Below are 15,747 nucleotides of genomic sequence, written 5' to 3' on the forward strand. Positions count from 1 at the left end.
CATCTTCGAAAACCATCACTACTATTATCCTCGCAACAAGTTGTCACTACTTAACCTATTGATGAGATCCGCAATTAAGGACGAAACAGGTCTGCAATTTCTGGCGATTTCCTTACACGGTTTTAATATAAATAAAAATGGGTTAAGATAGAAAAAAATATTATTGATGCTTGTGATATATACGAAGAGTTCCAAAAGATATGCATAAATATATGGTGACAGAGCTCAACTAACATGCTGACGTTTTGTTTCTCTCGTTTAACAAGGTCTCCCGTCATTTTCCTGTTTCTCTGACGTTTGTAACAATATACTAATTTCATTTAAGATTGCATGTGAAGAAGATAGACACAAAACATTATCTCGTATTATTTTTCCAAGCAACGATAGAAACATTGTCAACTTGACCAAAATTTGTTATCAGCTTTCATTCTTTTTTTTTCATCACGGTAATTTGTTCAGAGAAACATTGTGGTAACTCATATAGAATTTATAGAATTCATGGCTTAACAGGTGGAAAATGTGACTTTTCAAATGTTTTTTTTAGGATTAACATATTTGACTAGTCCGCTAGTTCGTATAATTATTGGAAGATATTTAATGATCAAAGTGGTCATGGAGATTGGGATATCCAACCATAAAGATGGGCTTGATTCTATAAATATCATCTTGGATGACTCAAGTTGAAGCAAAATTTCAGTGTCTGACCTGTGAGTGAAAGTATTGATATTCTTTACACAGCTCACATCGGCGTTAGGACTTGGGAGTGACTAAATGTCACATGTAACTCACTCATAAGCTGGATTTTGGATGGGTTCTACCTATGGGCCTTGTTGGGCTGGGTTAGATTTCATGGAAATCATGTCAACTGTATTTATCATGCATAAGTTTATGACTCTTTTCTTGGAAAAATGGATATGTAAAAAATATGCCATTATGCAGCAGTGATGGACATAGTCTATAGAGCCATAGAGGCAAAGGTAGAATCCTGTCATGTTTCTTCCATCACATCTTAAGACTTGACTTCAAAACCATGTAAGTAAATAATTCCTCTGTTTCAAAAGTGGCAGAAACAGAGTACCCTTAAGACTTTATTTTCAAATATACTATTATGTTAATTATGATAATCAATTTAGGCTATTTAGCTATGAAATTACACATAAAAGTATTTGAACATTATCTAAAAAGCAAAAACTAGCTTCATCCACCGGACTCACTAAAAATTAGTGAATCAAATGATTTCCGATGGTGAGGATAGAGAAGAAGCAAGAGAAGGTCCCATGGCAGAAGGAGACATCTCGCCGCCTGCTGGCATGTCTTGAAGAACAGCTAGAATCCTGCGGATACTGATGGATCTCGCTGACCGGAAACTGTAAGCTCTCTTCATCGTCTTTGACGTAGAGAAAACGCTCGAAGATTTGCTGAGTATGAGATACACAAGCCCTTGAATCAGAGCAAAAATGCTCACTTTCATTAACATGCCTTCAAAGCTTCCTTCCATTGATGTTTTAAAGATTCAGACAAGAATTATCGGTACGTTGACTTTTTTGTTGTTGTTGTTGTCTTAAGATCTATGAGTTAGAGATTGATGTTTCTAATCAGACAGTCGCTGGTTTATATAGAGATCGAAAAGAGAAGATGGCCTTATTTGACCAGAGGCAGAGACCTCGAAGCTACGAAACACAAGTAAACAATTTAATTTATCGCATATGTAGAAGATTTCCATTTAAACTTTGATTTTGACCTGGTCAAAGTAGACGTGAGTTTTTTTTGTGTATGAATATTATACATCTACTAGATAATTCGAACTCTTGTACAAAAAAAACATTCTACAATCGGAAACAAAAAGACAAAGAACATGTTGTCATGAGATACGTTTTGTTTATTAAACACGTTTTTTTCCGGAAAAAAACCAAGTGCCTCTAAGAACATCAATATTCAAATTGTCAATTTTTAGATGATCCAAATGCACTTTCTGACTTAAAGTCAAGCTCCATGGTATTCAAACAGAATTTCACGAACTAGCAAACAGATTTTCCGCGTTATCACTCTTTGAGAGTAGTCGTCAATACACGTTGATGTCCCAATGGATTTCCAGGAATGTTTCTGCACCGTTGCTGCCTCGGTTTAACGGTATTATTGCTTGTCATCAAATCATTATTCGCCGATGAATTCTTCATCCCTCGACATAATTTCATGTGTGAATGCATCTTCTCAGGTTTGAACAACTTCCCACATTGCCTATATTATGAATTATAAACGTCACAATATAAATTTAAGTTATGAACATAATGAGTGATATAAAGCAGAGCTTACGAGCATAATGGAGCCATGGAAGGCTTGCTTGGAGCAACCTTTGGTTTACAAAACTCAATTGTCTCTTTCATCTTTATGCCACTCCATGCTCCTTCGAAGCTTTTTCTATAATATAAACCAAACAAAATGAGAAAATCTCGTTTTTACCAATTTGAATTCAAGTACTATAAGGTATAGTCGTATAAAGATAATAATATTAATATTATATGATATAGCATAAGATTAGTCCCAATCATATATAGCATTAACAGTGATAAAGTAACTAATTTTAATATTTGATTAATTGAATAAAAATATGAGTAATGGCTACTTTGGAGCGTACCGAGCATTGTGCTGTTGGTGGTATTGGTATCTGCGTTCATCTTCCCAAGCCGGACCAAAAGCCCCAGACCTAGACTTATTCAAAGGCACCAATACGGCGTCGTTTGTGTCCAAACCACCACACTTCATCAAGTTCCGTAACACGTGAGAGGCACGTACGCTCGAATAGCTCTTATTCTTGATATAACTCGAAGACGACGTCGTAGACGATACACTTGGTCGACCCGACTCCACATCGTTACCCGACCCGTTCTCCGTCGAACCGTCTCTCTGGCCGGAGACTGTTTTCGGATCTTGTTTCTTAAGAACGAAACCTTCTTCGTTCGTGGTGGATTCCTCCGTGACTGTCGACGTTGTTGCCGTCGATCTCTGTGAGCAGAAGACCGGAGACTCTTTTTGGATCTTCTCTGACGTTAGTTTCAACTTCTGGAGTTTTTCTTCAGCGTCTATTCCACCGTTTCTTGTCACCCAAGCTTTCTTCTCCACATTAGGATAATCCTCTGTTTTTGAGAAACCCTAATTAGAACCCTCACGAACAAATTATGGAATCTAGTAATAACTACGTGACATACCCTTTGGAGAGCTTAGAAGAATCTCAGATCCTTTGAGGACATATTCATTATCAGAGATAGGAGTGATAAGATCATCGTCCAATAAATCTTGCCATACATAACCATTCTTATACCTCCTGCAATATATAGATTACTAGATAAATATCGTAATCAAGAATGTGACAAAAAATCATTCTTTTGATAAAAGTTATACCTCTTACAAGACCAAGAAAATGCATCAGGCATGGCATCGCCTCGTGCGTCTGCTAACCATTTCTTCACATCTGCGTTTTTAAGCACAATTTAGACGAGATTGATCGAAAGAAAAAGAGACCAATAGAGAAGGACTAATTAAGAAGAGGGAATTAACCTCGGAGAAAGACTCCATTACGAGAGAGATGATGAACACGCAAGAGATGAGGATGGTCAACGTGACCCGAACGGCTAAGGAAATAAACTAAATTCACTCTTCTTACTTCTCCTCCTCCACCATTACTTTCCATCTCTCTTTCTTTTTGTTTTGGTCTTCGATTTTATTCTCTGTGTGTCTTTTACAAAAGAACTTATATAAGCCAAAGCTACTTAGATTTTTCAAAACTCTCAAAGAGTTTTCACTTCTCTGCTTTTGAGACAAAGGATCGGACTAAAACAAGGGCTTTCTTTCTTTTGTTAACTTATATACACCCTTTTTCAATTAAATTGATTTGTACACAGAAAAGTTTAGCTTATTCCCAAAAAATAATTGAATTTTGAATGTTATTAAAATATATTTGAGTAAAAAGACAAAAAGAAACAATGAGACATGTTTGTGGAGACAAAACCAAACATACGCATAGATAGAGATGAAAAAGTCTTTGCGGGTTAACGGAAACCGCACATTTCTCGGACGACTCCAAAGAACAAATATAGGGTTTCGAGATCACTCACCTTTTGTTTATTTTCTTGATAAATATATATCTTTTGGATTTTCTTTCTCTTTTTTCTCTTTTAATGCTATGATAAGGCATAAAAATCTGAAAATATATCTTAAAGAGAAAAAAGGTTTAGTAAGAAGAGAGATCTTGTAGGAGAGTTTTATGGGTTATGGTTAATTTGGTCTTAGTCTATGTAAAGCTAAAGATAGAAGGAAGATAACGTATTCTCAGCAGATTTATCGTGATTTAGCAACTTAACATATACATACACCTATGAAAAAAAGAATGGTATTTTATAAGCAGAATGTTTACATATATGGTATGAGATGATTTTGAATATCTAATCTTTTAGTTCTTACCATAACGACAAATCAGAAGACAAAAAAAGGCATAAACAAATCCCGAAAATTGTTATCTGTACGTACTTCCGTAGTCTATTAAGGGAATGTTGCATAGTCTAGGGATACGGAATCGAAGATGGAAATTAAAGAACAACTATTTATTTGCAGTGTTACATCTTAAAATGAGTATACTAGTATTTTATTTTTGGAATTACGCCAATATACATGTACTTGATTCTATTCTTGTCTAGCATTTTCATGATGATTTACCATTTTCCACTTTATAAAATCTAGAAAAATATACTTAAAAATCTTGTACGTATATTGAAAATTAACCAAGTTCTTATAATATTGAGAATTATTATCTTGTATTTCATAATTGATCTCAATATTGGTTTTGAGAGCATTATAACTGATCATTTCACAATGAGAAAATGGTAAATTATCCAAACTGAATCCAGTTACATTTTTCAAGACCATTCGCATTCGCATTGGCTAATAGAAAGAAGAAGACAAAAACATAGATTCAAAGAGCATATACGTATAAAACTCATTACCTATGAATTCCATATTGATGATCCTCTTCATCATCTTCATCTTCGTCTTCATACATAGACTTCATAAATGGCTCATGAGCATCACGAGTCATCTTAGCATCACCACCAGCGGATTCTAGATTGTTACCTGTAACACCGGCGACCGCTCCCATAACGGTTGTTGCGGCGGCTGCTGTGACTGCAGCTTGTCTTTTAGTGGCAGAGTATTGTTGAATGACTAATACCGAAGCATGCATTGTGAAATTCGACGAAGCTAATGTGTCCCCTATTGTGCCTAGCTCAGGACTACTGCTCCAATCGTTTAAACCGGCAGTCACCGGAGAATCTGAGTTATATCCTCTTCCCACAACGTAAAGATCATAAGAATTGTTGTCTTCCATTTCTCTGATCGTAGCTATCGTGTCTTGACCATCGTTGACCACTTTCTCTATATATTTAACGGAAGAATCATTCATTGTCTTGAAATTAAATTCGTAGATGCATTCATCGTCGACTTGTTTCTCCCTCTCGTACTCCGCTGCAACTTTCCCGGATGAGATTAGAGCTTCGCGTCCTGGGACGAATCTTACCACAGTGAGTTTAATCACGTGTTGTCCGACCATTCGCCAAGCGTATGATAACGCCTCGCGGTCGTCTGGACCACCGACGAAGAGCATGGCGACTTCTCTTTTCATTGATTCACCACGGAACGACTCAGACCGGACCATGGCCATGCCACGGTCCACCAAAATCCCGACCGAGCAAGGGGCGTGGCTCAAAACGTTTTGGTTAATTTCTGCGTGAGAAGAGTTTCCTTCTCCCATCCGACCGTCCGGTGTCAAGTGTTTGTGGTAAGGCAATATGATGAAACAAACTCGCTTGTCCTCGGCTAACACGCAGATGTCTTCGTGCATGGTTGCGTAAGGAGAGACCGCGGTGATGGTCTGAACCGTCATTGCGTCGTTGTTGACTTCCATAGCTTCGAAGGTCTCAGCGATTTGATCGGACTCTGCTCTGACTCTGTCCGAGAAGTTAGCTTTTGGTTTGCATTCGTCGTTCATGATTAGCAGAGAGGCCGTGGTTCGACCGGTGAGCTCCACGAGGTGAATGGCGAAAACGCTGAGAGGTGATTGTTTGGTTGCGTTTGAGACTTGTAAGAGATTTGTGATCCCAGAGACATTGGGGAGTACATGGACGCAAGCTAAGACGCGCAACTCTGTTTCTCCTTTGATCTTTTGAACCGTACGGTGCTTGTAATGAGCAAGTTTTTTCTTGGGCTTGTATGCAAACGCGAGAAGAGGCTCGACGACTAGTGACATCACTAGAAGCGCGATCGTCATATGAGTATACATCGGACTATCCAGCGCCTGCAAATGGTTTTTTTAGTTGGAGAAATTAAATAAAATTGAATAACGCTGAAATTTTACTATTTGAAAAAAAACAATGAAAATTATTGCTGACAAAAACAAACATACTTTGTTCTATGAGTAAAATAATGTTTAGAAGAATAATGATTCCTTGACAAAAAAAAAGAAAGAATAATGATTAATGAAATATTTCTCTAATGTTTTCACTCATTCGTATGTTATTCAACTTTATACTTCCCTAGACTCGAAAAGTGTCATATGCAATAAAAGAACGTTGATTGATTGATTAGTACCTTAGTATCGCGACCAGCATTAAGAACGACGAGCGATAAAGTTCCCTTGGTGTTCATAAGGGCTCCTATAGCGAATGCGTCACGCATAGGTATATGCATAAATAAAGAGGTGATTACGGTAGTCACGATCTTTACTAAGAAGGAAGAGCAGATGACTACAACCATCATGAACTTGTCAGTAAACTGGAGCATGAAACCAATATCTGCTCGCAACCCACAAATGATGTAGAAGAGAGGCATAAGGATCCCGGAAAGGAAGTCATGGAGCTTCTCCTCGATCATGTTACGTATGATGTGGTCGTGCGGAATGGAGAGACCGAACAGGAACGCCCCGGTTATGGAGTGGACCCCGCATGCGTCCGTAATCAGGCCGCATAGGACCACACCTCCTAAAATGAACCAAACGTGAGTGTCTCCGACGTGACCTGCCTTCACGGTCTTCGCGAAGATCCATGCAATTCCCGGACGGATCACAAAGATGCAGAGGAGGACGAAGATTGCGGTGGTGATTATCACGAACGGCATCATTTTGTTCCATGTCCCTTTTTAACCACCAACAAAAAAAAAGAACAACGAAAAAAATCATCAGAATTCTTGAATTACCATGCATATTTTTGCTATATTTCTTTTTCGAGGAAAAAATAGGATTCATTCCATTTTCGGCCAGTGGATATTTATTTTAACGGTTGTAGGTTTTTGGGTATGAGTTTGAGTTTTGGCATGGGGTCCCAAAAAGTTTGAACTAATTGTAGGAATCTTTACCTGATTTGCTAAAAGAAGCAAACCCAAAAACAAGGAGGACCCATGTGCACAAATCAGTGACAATGGCTGCACACATAGCCGTACGACCCATATCGGACCGCAACAGCTTAAGATCCGCAAGGATCCTTGCAAGGTCAGGGAAGTTGGTACAGGCTAGCGCGACAGACCAGAAGACGCAACCAGAGATGATCTTGTCTGGATGGCCATTTCCCGGGAGATAGTAAAGAAAGGCACCAACCGGTAAAGCAACAAGAAGCCCTGTAAAAGCAATGATGACCGGTTTGAGCTCGGTGATCCGCACCATCCTCAGGTCCATCCCTAGACCAAGGAGGAAGATGTTGTAGACGAGAGCTAAGTTAGCGAATGTCTCAAGAACCATTGTGAATCTGTAGGGGAATACATGTGCGATTATGAAACGTGTGTTCCCGAGCACACTTGGGCTAAATAATAATCCACACTGCAAAAATACAATCACAACAAATCAAGACACATACGGAACTAGAGAGCTAAAAAATTGATGTAGCAAAAATTGCATACGTACGAGGATCTGAGCTACGAAAGGAGGAAGATACAAGGGTCGGGTTAGATAGTAGAGGACACGATAGCTAAGGTTCGCGACAAAGAGTTGCGTTATGAAGAACGGAAGGGAAGAGGCTAGCGTACTTCCGCTCTCCCATCCCTTTTGTTCTCTCTTCTCAAAGAGAAGACTTTGGTCATAACACACAATCTTTCCAAAACGCGATTCTTCAATATCATAGTTAGGATTTGTCACATTAAGGGGGGCTCCGGAAGACATCTCCTCCTACGATGGCTGGTCGGAATCCCCAAAAAAAATGACAATACTATCTGCCTGAACCCAACGTTAGGTTCAGACGAAACATTGGGTTCATATAGACTGCAATAACAACTAATTTGCAACCTCTTCCAAGTTTTAGTTCAGACGAGATGGCTAATTATAGATGATGTATTAGTTGTCATTGGGGAATTCATTAACCACTCGTTTTAAAATGGGCTTATCAGATTTATGTTTTTGCTGTTAGGTGCTTTTTTAAACGGCTGGTTGAAAATGATCACTTGTTTCAACATATTTTTGTCCGATTTCTAATTGTACGGTTACAAAATCTGCGAATAAATTATTTTCAATCAAACTTATAGATGTTTTTTTTCTTAACAAATTATACAAGTTTTTTTCTTTCTTTTTTTTTGTTTGGCAGTTCTTAACAATAATAAGATAGTTTAGTCTATTATTAATTTATTATTAACATAAGACAATAAGATTCCTTTTTAATAATAATTAAAATAGACAAGTAGTAGAATACAATAAATATGCAACGAGAATTTTTTTATTACTATAATGCAAAAGTATCAAATCAATCCAGAATCCAGATCTTCTGGAAGCAAAGTAGTTCACAAGACTTTGTAGAGTAAAGACAGATAAGTTTTGAACAGACTGAAGCAATTTTTAGATTCCTCAAGTCAATTTCTCTCCCCAAACAGCTTCCGTGAATGACAAATTGCTAAATCTAAGGGTAATACTCTGTTACAGTTTCTCTCTTCGCTTTCAGTTTTTCGTTTTTCTGCAATTCCAATTACTTCTAAGCTCTCTCTGTCCTTCCTTACTATGGAGATTTGATAAACAACCAATCAGATTTGCTGACGAACCCCATTTATCATCTAGGGTTTGCTTCAGAATGCTTTTGAAACATTAAAGTTCAACACTTCAGCACTTGGGATCTTAATGCTGTTTCTTGTTTACTCTGATCTAGGAGTGTAGCTTTTACCATTTACTTGTGTCTGTTTTTGGTGCTGTTGTTTGATCTGTAATGCATACTTCAATTTTCTTTTCTTGTAGATTGATTTCAAGAACAAGTCATGCTAACTCTTTCCAAGTTTCATGTGATACTAATCCCAATACTCTTCTTCATTACGCTTCTTTCGCCATTGTTCTCCATTGCTCTACCTATCAACATTTGGCCAAAGCCGAGATTTCTCTCATGGCCTCAACATAAAGCCATTGCACTCTCTCCAAATTTCACTATCCTTGCCCCTGAACACCAATACCTTTCGGCCTCTGTAACACGGTATCACAACCTGATCCGTTCTGAGAATTACTCGCCTCTCATTAGCTATCCTGTCAAACTTATGAAAAGATACACCTTGAGGAACCTTGTAGTCACTGTTACCGATTTTTCTCTTCCGCTTCACCACGGTGTTGATGAGTCTTACAAACTCTCCATCCCCATTGGCAGCTTCTCCGCGCACTTGTTAGCTCATTCGGCTTGGGGAGCTATGCGTGGCCTTGAGACATTCTCTCAGATGATTTGGGGAACATCTCCTGATTTGTGCTTACCCGTTGGAATTTATATTCAGGATTCTCCTCTGTTTGGCCATAGAGGTGTTTTGCTCGATACATCGAGGAATTACTATGGAGTAGATGATATAATGAGGACTATTAAGGCCATGAGTGCAAACAAACTCAATGTGTTCCATTGGCATATCACTGATTCACAATCTTTTCCACTGGTGCTTCCTTCTGAACCTTCACTTGCTGCAAAAGGATCTCTTGGACCAGACATGGTATACACTCCCGAGGATGTCTCAAAGATTGTTCAGTATGGTTTTGAGCATGGTGTTAGAGTACTTCCTGAAATAGACACTCCTGGTAAGTCCATTCTTGATTTTCTCTTGCACAAGAACTTAGCTTGGTTCTAATAGATACTGTTAAAACTCCACAGGTCATACAGGATCATGGGGAGAAGCTTACCCGGAAATTGTGACATGTGCCAATATGTTCTGGTGGCCTGCTGGAAAAAGTTGGGAAGAGCGGTTAGCTAGTGAACCTGGGACTGGTCAGCTTAACCCTTTGAGTCCTAAAACATATGAAGTTGTTAAAAACGTCATACAAGATATCGTTAATCAATTTCCAGAATCTTTCTTTCATGGAGGTGGAGATGAAGTTATCCCAGGCTGTTGGAAAACCGATCCTGCCATCAATTCTTTCTTGTCCTCTGGTGGAACACTAAGCCAGCTTCTTGAAAAGTACATAAACTCGACATTACCTTACATCGTGTCACAGAACCGCACAGTTGTTTACTGGGAAGATGTTCTGTTGGATGCACAAATCAAGGCGGATCCATCTGTTCTTCCTAAAGAGCACACAATCTTACAGACTTGGAATAACGGTCCGGAGAACACAAAGAGAATCGTAGCTGCTGGTTACAGAGTAATTGTCTCTTCATCAGAGTTCTACTACTTAGACTGTGGTCACGGCGGGTTTCTAGGGAATGATAGTATATATGATCAGAAAGAAAGCGGTGGCGGGTCTTGGTGTGCACCATTTAAGACGTGGCAGAGCATATACAACTATGATATAGCTGATGGTTTGCTCAATGAGGAAGAGAGGAAGCTGGTGCTAGGAGGAGAGGTTGCATTGTGGTCAGAGCAAGCTGACTCGACGGTTTTAGACTCACGTCTTTGGCCACGTGCCTCTGCGTTGGCGGAGAGCTTGTGGTCAGGGAATAGAGACGAGAGAGGTGTTAAGAGATGTGGTGAAGCCGTGGACCGTTTAAACCTGTGGAGGTATAGGATGGTTAAGAGAGGGATTGGAGCTGAACCTATCCAACCATTGTGGTGTTTGAAGAATCCTGGAATGTGTAATACAGTCCATGGTGCTCTTCAAGATCAATAAAAACAGATAGTTTCGAAATTGGATCCGAGTCAAAGAAAGCATAAACATGCTCTTGATCAGGCTCTTTTGATTGTTGTATACATACTTTGCTTTGTAGTTGTGGGTTGTAATTCTCAAATCCTGAAGTATGCGGGGTATTTTGTATGAATAGTTGAAAGTTATGGGGCAAAAATGGAAAGTTTCTTTATTTACCGTACTACGAAACAATTATCACAACCTCTTCCAAAGTCTCTGCCTTTACGAGACTGAACTTGAAGAAGAGACCCCTAAAATCCGATACTGAAATCTCCAGGTTATTGAAAAATCACAACTTTGAAAAGTTAGATGGCGAAATTTGTTTAATTTGAAATGATTTTGGTTTCTAGGGTTTAGACTGTTGACTCGTGTTCTTATCATCTTTAAGCTGACGAGGCGAGATTGATTGTGCAGGAAATCTGATTCCTTGATGTGACCTGAAGAGATTTCTGAGTTATCATGAGTGTTGTTAGATGGCCAAGAGTTCTAACGCCAAGTCTTCTTTCTCAAATCCTAAAGAAGCAGAAGAATCCAGTGACAGCACTTAAGCTTTTTGAGGAAGCGAAAGAGAGGTTTCCGAGTTACGGTCACAATGGCTCGGTGTATGCTACCATGATTGACATTCTCGGTAAATCTAACCGTGTGTTGGAAATGAAATATGTCATTGAGAGAATGAAGGAAGATTCTTGTGAATGTAAAGATTCGGTTTTTGCATCGGTTATTCGTACATTCTCCAGAGCTGGAAGGCTGGAAGATGCTATTTCTCTCTTCAAGAGCCTTCATGAGTTCAATTGTGTGAATTGGAGTCTATCTTTCGATACTCTTTTACAGGAGATGGTTAAAGAATCCGAGCTCGAAGCTGCTTGTCATATCTTCAGAAAGTATTGTTATGGTTGGGAGGTGAATTCTCGAATAACGGCTCTGAATTTGCTTATGAAGGTTCTTTGCCAGGTCAATCGCTCTGACCTTGCGTCTCAGGTTTTTCAAGAGATGAATTACCAGGGTTGTTATCCGGACAGAGACAGTTACAGGATTTTGATGAAGGGGTTTTGTCTAGAGGGGAAACTTGAGGAAGCCACTCACCTGTTGTATTCAATGTTCTGGAGGATCTCACAGAAAGGTTCAGGTGAGGACATTGTGGTTTATAGAATTCTATTGGATGCATTATGTGATGCTGGTGAGGTTGATGATGCTATTGAAATTCTTGGTAAAATCTTGAGAAAAGGATTAAAGGCTCCGAAACGATGTTACCATCATATTGAAGCTGGTCACTGGGAGAGTAGCAGTGAGGGTATAGAGCGGGTGAAACGATTGTTAACCGAGACTTTGATCCGAGGTGCAATTCCCTGTTTGGATAGCTATAGTGCCATGGCTACTGATCTTTTTGAGGAAGGTAAGCTTGTTGAAGGTGAAGAGGTGCTCCTTGCAATGCGAAGCAAAGGCTTTGAGCCTACACCATTTATTTATGGTGCCAAGGTTAAAGCACTCTGTAGAGCCGGGAAGCTTAAAGAAGCAGTTTCTGTAATCAATAAGGAGATGATGCAAGGTCATTGCCTTCCAACAGTTGGAGTGTATAACGTTCTTATAAAAGGTCTATGCGATGATGGAAAATCCATGGAGGCTGTTGGATATCTCAAAAAGATGTCTAAGCAAGTTTCTTGTGTAGCGAACGAAGAAACATATCAAACTCTAGTGGATGGTCTGTGTCGAGATGGTCAATTTCTTGAGGCGAGTCAGGTCATGGAGGAGATGTTGATAAAATCACACTTTCCTGGTGTCGAAACTTACCATATGATGATAAAAGGTCTTTGTGATATGGACCGGCGATATGAAGCTGTGATGTGGTTGGAAGAGATGGTTAGTCAGGATATGGTACCGGAATCTTCTGTGTGGAAAGCTTTGGCTGAGTCTGTCTGCTTTTGTGCCATTGATGTTGTTGAGATACTTGAGCATCTAATTAGTAGCAAACGTTAATCATATAACTAACTACCTGCTTGATCTGTGAAACTTTACAAAGTTTGATGATGCTATGTGAGTGAGAGCAACATTCTATTGTAAAAGTTTTTGTGAAATGTAATTGTTTCAATTAGTAACAGGTTTGTTGACCATATTAATTTCATTCCTTGGTGACATGTAATAGAAATGTTTTATTTTACATTGAAAAATGATGGATTTTGTAAAATAGGAAAAAAATCAGAGGATGGAGTCGTTCGGGATCACTGCGTTTCGAAGTATGATAATGATTCCTTCTCTTATTACGTATCCTTGAGCTTCTCGGTTTCCTTCTTCAACATTGTCTCTGTTGATTATCTGTGAATTGTATTTATCAAGAGAAAAAAATATTTATATATATATATAACCTATAGAAATTGAATTTTGTAAGTTGAAATCCATGTAGTTACCATAACGTTTTTACCAATCCTGGCATTTTTATCAACAATGGCTCGTCTTATTCGACTCTTTTCACCGATCCCTATTCGAATCTCTATCTTCTTCTCCTTCCCTTTTCTTCTCACATCTTCTTCCATCTTTAAAACACATTTCGTGACCAAAAAATATTGTTTTAAAACTTTATAATATGGTATTAATTAGTCTAATTTCGATCCAAGAAACCTGGTTTACCTCATAAATATCAGAACCGACAATGATCGAATCCTCTACAATCACTTCATCAGCGATTCTTGTTCTCATTCCAACCACCGATCCTCTGATGACACATTTCTGCACATACAAGAAGATGACGAAATTCTTCAAGCTTTTGATTAACAACGGCTGCTAGGGTTTCAAGGATTTGAAAGAGAGTTTTGCAAATTACATCTAGAATGCACCCGTCTCCGATAATACTGTTGGTTATTACAGCTACACTCATGGAGCTTGGAGGCAAACACCGAGGCATTGTGTACAGAGGACATTGTCTGTCGTAGAATCTGTAACTACAAGAAAAGAAACGTTAACTTGAATCACAAGTTATTTTATTTCGAACCATTTATCTCTCACAAGAGTTTACATTACTTGAGATCCAATCTACACCTCTTAATACTCTCCATGTTAGCTCTATAGTAAGCTCCAATGCTCCTCACATCTTCCCAATATCCATCAAACATATGAGCTTTCACCTGAAAAACAGAGTTTCAGACAAATCTATAGCCTATGAACTGCTTCTTGTCTCTCTATCTCTTAACCTTTACCTTCATTCCTTCAGAGATCGCACCAGGAATGATTTCGCTGGCCAAGTCTTTCGATTTTATTAAACATTCTCTCAGAAGCTTCACCATCTGTTCTCGACCGATCACGTAAATTCCTGCGCTTGGGACAGAGCAAGAAGACGTTCCATCACTTCTTGTCGCTGTTCTGTTCGCCACCTGCATTATAACATTAGTCGGCAGATGATTCTGAATCATACATAACATTCTAGAAATATCTAACTCACAGAGATTAAATCTTGTTGACCCTTGATAGTGAATCTAGTGACAGCATTTGTGGAATCAACTTCCATGAAACCGAAACCAAAGTCATGGTCTGTAACAGAGCTTAGTCCAACAATGGTTATATCCGCTCTGCTTCTTCTATGATCTTCGATTAGCATCTTATAATCCATTTTGTATAGATGATGCCCAGGAAGAACCAAGAACTCTGTAACTGGAAACTCTTCAAATACCCACAAGCATCTTCTTATCGCATCAGCAGTTCCCTTTTGTTAACATACATAGAGATAAAGATTTCGTGAAGAACACGAAACAGATCTAAAAACAGGGGAAAAGGGATTTTAAAGTTTTACTAAACCTGAAACCATCCTTGATCTTCTAGGCTCTGATAAGCGGCAATGACTTCAACGAATCTGTCTTTTCCGAGTCCAAATCCACTGTAAGCTTTGGAGAGATGTGAATTGAGAGAAGTGGAATTAAACTGAGTGATTGCATAGATCTTGGTGATGCCACTGTTGATGCAATTACTGATGACTGCATCAATAAGTCTATAGTTTGCTGCAATAGGGATTGCTCCTTTGGATCTTGTTTTGGTAAGTGGATAAAGCTCAGAATCTGATCCTCCTCCGAACACAATGGCCGCAACACTCTGGTTCAAAGGAAGGTGCTGAGAGTTTGAAACAGAGAGGTTTGGAATGAAAAGCTGCTTCAAGTTATAGTTATGTCTCCATTGATGATGATCACTAGTCGATCTTACCATATGGAGATTGGTAAATTTGGTAATAAAAGAAGAAGAAGAAATCTGCATTTTCGATTATGAGCAGAGATGATTCAAGAAACAAGAAAATTGGGTTTGAGATTTGAGGAGATAAAGTGCTCGTTTTTGTTTTCGAGATTGAAACGTGTGATGGTGAAAATCGTCCGACATTTTCTGTTCCAGACATATTTTAGCTTTGCCTTTGCTTGTGAAACTATATCTTCTTAAAACCTCTTTAACTTGTCCTGTCTCTTAAGATTTGATTCCTAGCTTCTTCTTCTTCTTCTTTTTTTTTTTTTTTTGTTCGTTATTTTAAAGAGGCATATTCTTATATTCGATCTAAGCTAATTACAACAGCAAAAGAGAGAAGAAAACGAAAAAAGGAGATCTAGGAGAAGTTTGAAAAAGAAAATTCGTAGGTTTTGAGATGAAGTGTCTGTATCACATGAATCATGTGCAAGTGT

General features: G+C 38.7%; 6 protein-coding genes and 1 long non-coding RNA gene across 13 annotated transcripts; 3 read left to right on the plus strand and 4 right to left on the minus strand.

The window, feature by feature from the left end:
* The first annotated feature begins 807 nt into the window (after positions 1–807).
* AT1G04397 lies at positions 808–1,014 on the plus strand. The gene has a single exon (NR_138708.1). It is a non-coding gene; the product is annotated as an other RNA (long non-coding RNA).
* On the minus strand, positions 950–1,659 carry AT1G05575 (uncharacterized protein). The gene has a single exon (NM_100437.3). The coding sequence runs from the start codon at positions 1,496–1,498 to the stop codon at positions 1,229–1,231; it is 270 nt and encodes an 89-aa protein (NP_563744.1). The 5' UTR covers positions 1,499–1,659; the 3' UTR covers positions 950–1,228.
* Positions 1,660–1,751: 92 nt separating this feature from the next.
* On the minus strand, positions 1,752–3,798 carry AT1G05577 (UPSTREAM OF FLC protein (DUF966)). Its single transcript, NM_148436.4, has 6 exons — positions 3,556–3,798; positions 3,400–3,469; positions 3,207–3,322; positions 2,636–3,134; positions 2,314–2,418; positions 1,752–2,238 (listed from the first exon to the last, which is right to left on the minus strand). Exons 1-6 carry the CDS (start codon positions 3,686–3,688, stop codon positions 2,043–2,045), a joined length of 1,119 nt encoding a protein of 372 aa, NP_683277.1. The 5' UTR covers positions 3,689–3,798; the 3' UTR covers positions 1,752–2,042.
* A 957-nt stretch (positions 3,799–4,755) lies between these two features.
* Positions 4,756–8,324, minus strand: CHX23 (cation/H+ exchanger 23). 2 transcript variants are annotated; one of them, NM_100438.5, is made up of 4 exons: positions 7,940–8,324; positions 7,399–7,855; positions 6,637–7,178; positions 4,756–6,343 (listed from the first exon to the last, which is right to left on the minus strand). In NM_100438.5, the coding sequence occupies exons 1-4, from the start codon at positions 8,192–8,194 to the stop codon at positions 4,994–4,996; spliced, it is 2,604 nt and encodes an 867-aa protein (NP_172049.2). In that variant the 5' UTR covers positions 8,195–8,324; the 3' UTR covers positions 4,756–4,993. The 2 variants fall into 2 exon arrangements, with proteins under 2 accessions (NP_172049.2, NP_001030975.1); NM_001035898.1 differs by having other exon boundaries at positions 4,833–6,343; positions 7,936–8,304.
* Positions 8,325–8,749: 425 nt separating this feature from the next.
* Positions 8,750–11,302, plus strand: HEXO2 (beta-hexosaminidase 2). Of its 3 annotated transcripts, none has more exons than NM_100439.3 (3): positions 8,750–8,927; positions 9,251–10,060; positions 10,134–11,302. In NM_100439.3, the coding sequence occupies exons 2-3, from the start codon at positions 9,271–9,273 to the stop codon at positions 11,084–11,086; spliced, it is 1,743 nt and encodes a 580-aa protein (NP_172050.1). In that variant the 5' UTR covers positions 8,750–8,927; positions 9,251–9,270; the 3' UTR covers positions 11,087–11,302. The 3 variants fall into 3 exon arrangements, with proteins under 3 accessions (NP_172050.1, NP_001318927.1, NP_001323090.1); NM_001331557.1 differs by having other exon boundaries at positions 9,077–10,060; positions 10,134–11,276; NM_001331558.1 differs by having other exon boundaries at positions 8,750–10,060.
* A 13-nt stretch (positions 11,303–11,315) lies between these two features.
* Positions 11,316–13,323, plus strand: EMB3101 (Tetratricopeptide repeat (TPR)-like superfamily protein). 3 transcript variants are annotated; one of them, NM_001197985.2, is made up of 2 exons: positions 11,316–11,378; positions 11,516–13,247. In NM_001197985.2, the coding sequence occupies exon 2, from the start codon at positions 11,561–11,563 to the stop codon at positions 13,073–13,075; it is 1,515 nt and encodes a 504-aa protein (NP_001184914.1). In that variant the 5' UTR covers positions 11,316–11,378; positions 11,516–11,560; the 3' UTR covers positions 13,076–13,247. The 3 variants fall into 3 exon arrangements, with proteins under 3 accessions (NP_001184914.1, NP_001318928.1, NP_172051.1); NM_001331559.1 differs by lacking the exon at positions 11,316–11,378 and adding an exon at positions 13,287–13,323 and having other exon boundaries at positions 11,499–13,132; NM_100440.2 differs by lacking the exon at positions 11,316–11,378 and having other exon boundaries at positions 11,499–13,148.
* Positions 13,261–15,477, minus strand: APS2 (ADP-glucose pyrophosphorylase small subunit 2). 2 transcript variants are annotated; one of them, NM_100441.3, is made up of 8 exons: positions 14,885–15,477; positions 14,532–14,792; positions 14,290–14,463; positions 14,132–14,217; positions 13,917–14,034; positions 13,724–13,822; positions 13,504–13,629; positions 13,261–13,411 (listed from the first exon to the last, which is right to left on the minus strand). In NM_100441.3, the coding sequence occupies exons 1-8, from the start codon at positions 15,332–15,334 to the stop codon at positions 13,295–13,297; spliced, it is 1,431 nt and encodes a 476-aa protein (NP_172052.2). In that variant the 5' UTR covers positions 15,335–15,477; the 3' UTR covers positions 13,261–13,294. The 2 variants fall into 2 exon arrangements, with proteins under 2 accessions (NP_172052.2, NP_001322344.1); NM_001331560.1 differs by having other exon boundaries at positions 14,114–14,217; positions 14,885–15,457.
* Between the last annotated feature and the right edge of the window lie 270 nt (positions 15,478–15,747).

This window comes from Arabidopsis thaliana (genome assembly GCF_000001735.4).
Source record: "Arabidopsis thaliana chromosome 1 sequence".
Classification (NCBI taxonomy): Eukaryota; Viridiplantae; Streptophyta; class Magnoliopsida; order Brassicales; family Brassicaceae; genus Arabidopsis; species Arabidopsis thaliana.

What these genes read in the sequence shown, in the direction of transcription:
- AT1G05575 (NM_100437.3), bottom strand. Translation starts at nt 1,498, where the DNA reads ATGGAAGGAAGCTTTGAAGGCATGTTAATGAAAGTGAGCATTTTTGCT.
- AT1G05577 (NM_148436.4), bottom strand. Translation starts at nt 3,688, where the DNA reads ATGGAAAGTAATGGTGGAGGAGGAGAAGTAAGAAGAGTGAATTTAGTT. An exon ending in TTTTCTTGGTCTTGTAAGAG is followed by an intron (nt 3,323 to 3,399) that starts GTATAACTTTTA and finishes TATATATTGCAG; the next exon opens with GAGGTATAAGAATGGTTATG. An exon ending in TCTTCTAAGCTCTCCAAAGG is followed by an intron (nt 3,135 to 3,206) that starts GTATGTCACGTA and finishes TCTCAAAAACAG; the next exon opens with AGGATTATCCTAATGTGGAG.
- CHX23 (NM_100438.5), bottom strand. Translation starts at nt 8,194, where the DNA reads ATGTCTTCCGGAGCCCCCCTTAATGTGACAAATCCTAACTATGATATT. An exon ending in TGCTTCTTTTAGCAAATCAG is followed by an intron (nt 7,179 to 7,398) that starts GTAAAGATTCCT and finishes GTGGTTAAAAAG; the next exon opens with GGACATGGAACAAAATGATG. An exon ending in ATGCTGGTCGCGATACTAAG is followed by an intron (nt 6,344 to 6,636) that starts GTACTAATCAAT and finishes AACCATTTGCAG; the next exon opens with GCGCTGGATAGTCCGATGTA.
- HEXO2 (NM_001331558.1), top strand. Translation starts at nt 9,271, where the DNA reads ATGCTAACTCTTTCCAAGTTTCATGTGATACTAATCCCAATACTCTTC. An exon ending in TCCTGAAATAGACACTCCTG is followed by an intron (nt 10,061 to 10,133) that starts GTAAGTCCATTC and finishes AAAACTCCACAG; the next exon opens with GTCATACAGGATCATGGGGA.
- EMB3101 (NM_001197985.2), top strand. Translation starts at nt 11,561, where the DNA reads ATGAGTGTTGTTAGATGGCCAAGAGTTCTAACGCCAAGTCTTCTTTCT.
- APS2 (NM_001331560.1), bottom strand. Translation starts at nt 15,334, where the DNA reads ATGCAGATTTCTTCTTCTTCTTTTATTACCAAATTTACCAATCTCCAT. An exon ending in AGGTGTAGATTGGATCTCAA is followed by an intron (nt 14,035 to 14,113) that starts GTAATGTAAACT and finishes CTTTTCTTGTAG; the next exon opens with TTACAGATTCTACGACAGAC. An exon ending in GAGACGGGTGCATTCTAGAT is followed by an intron (nt 13,823 to 13,916) that starts GTAATTTGCAAA and finishes TTGTATGTGCAG; the next exon opens with AAATGTGTCATCAGAGGATC.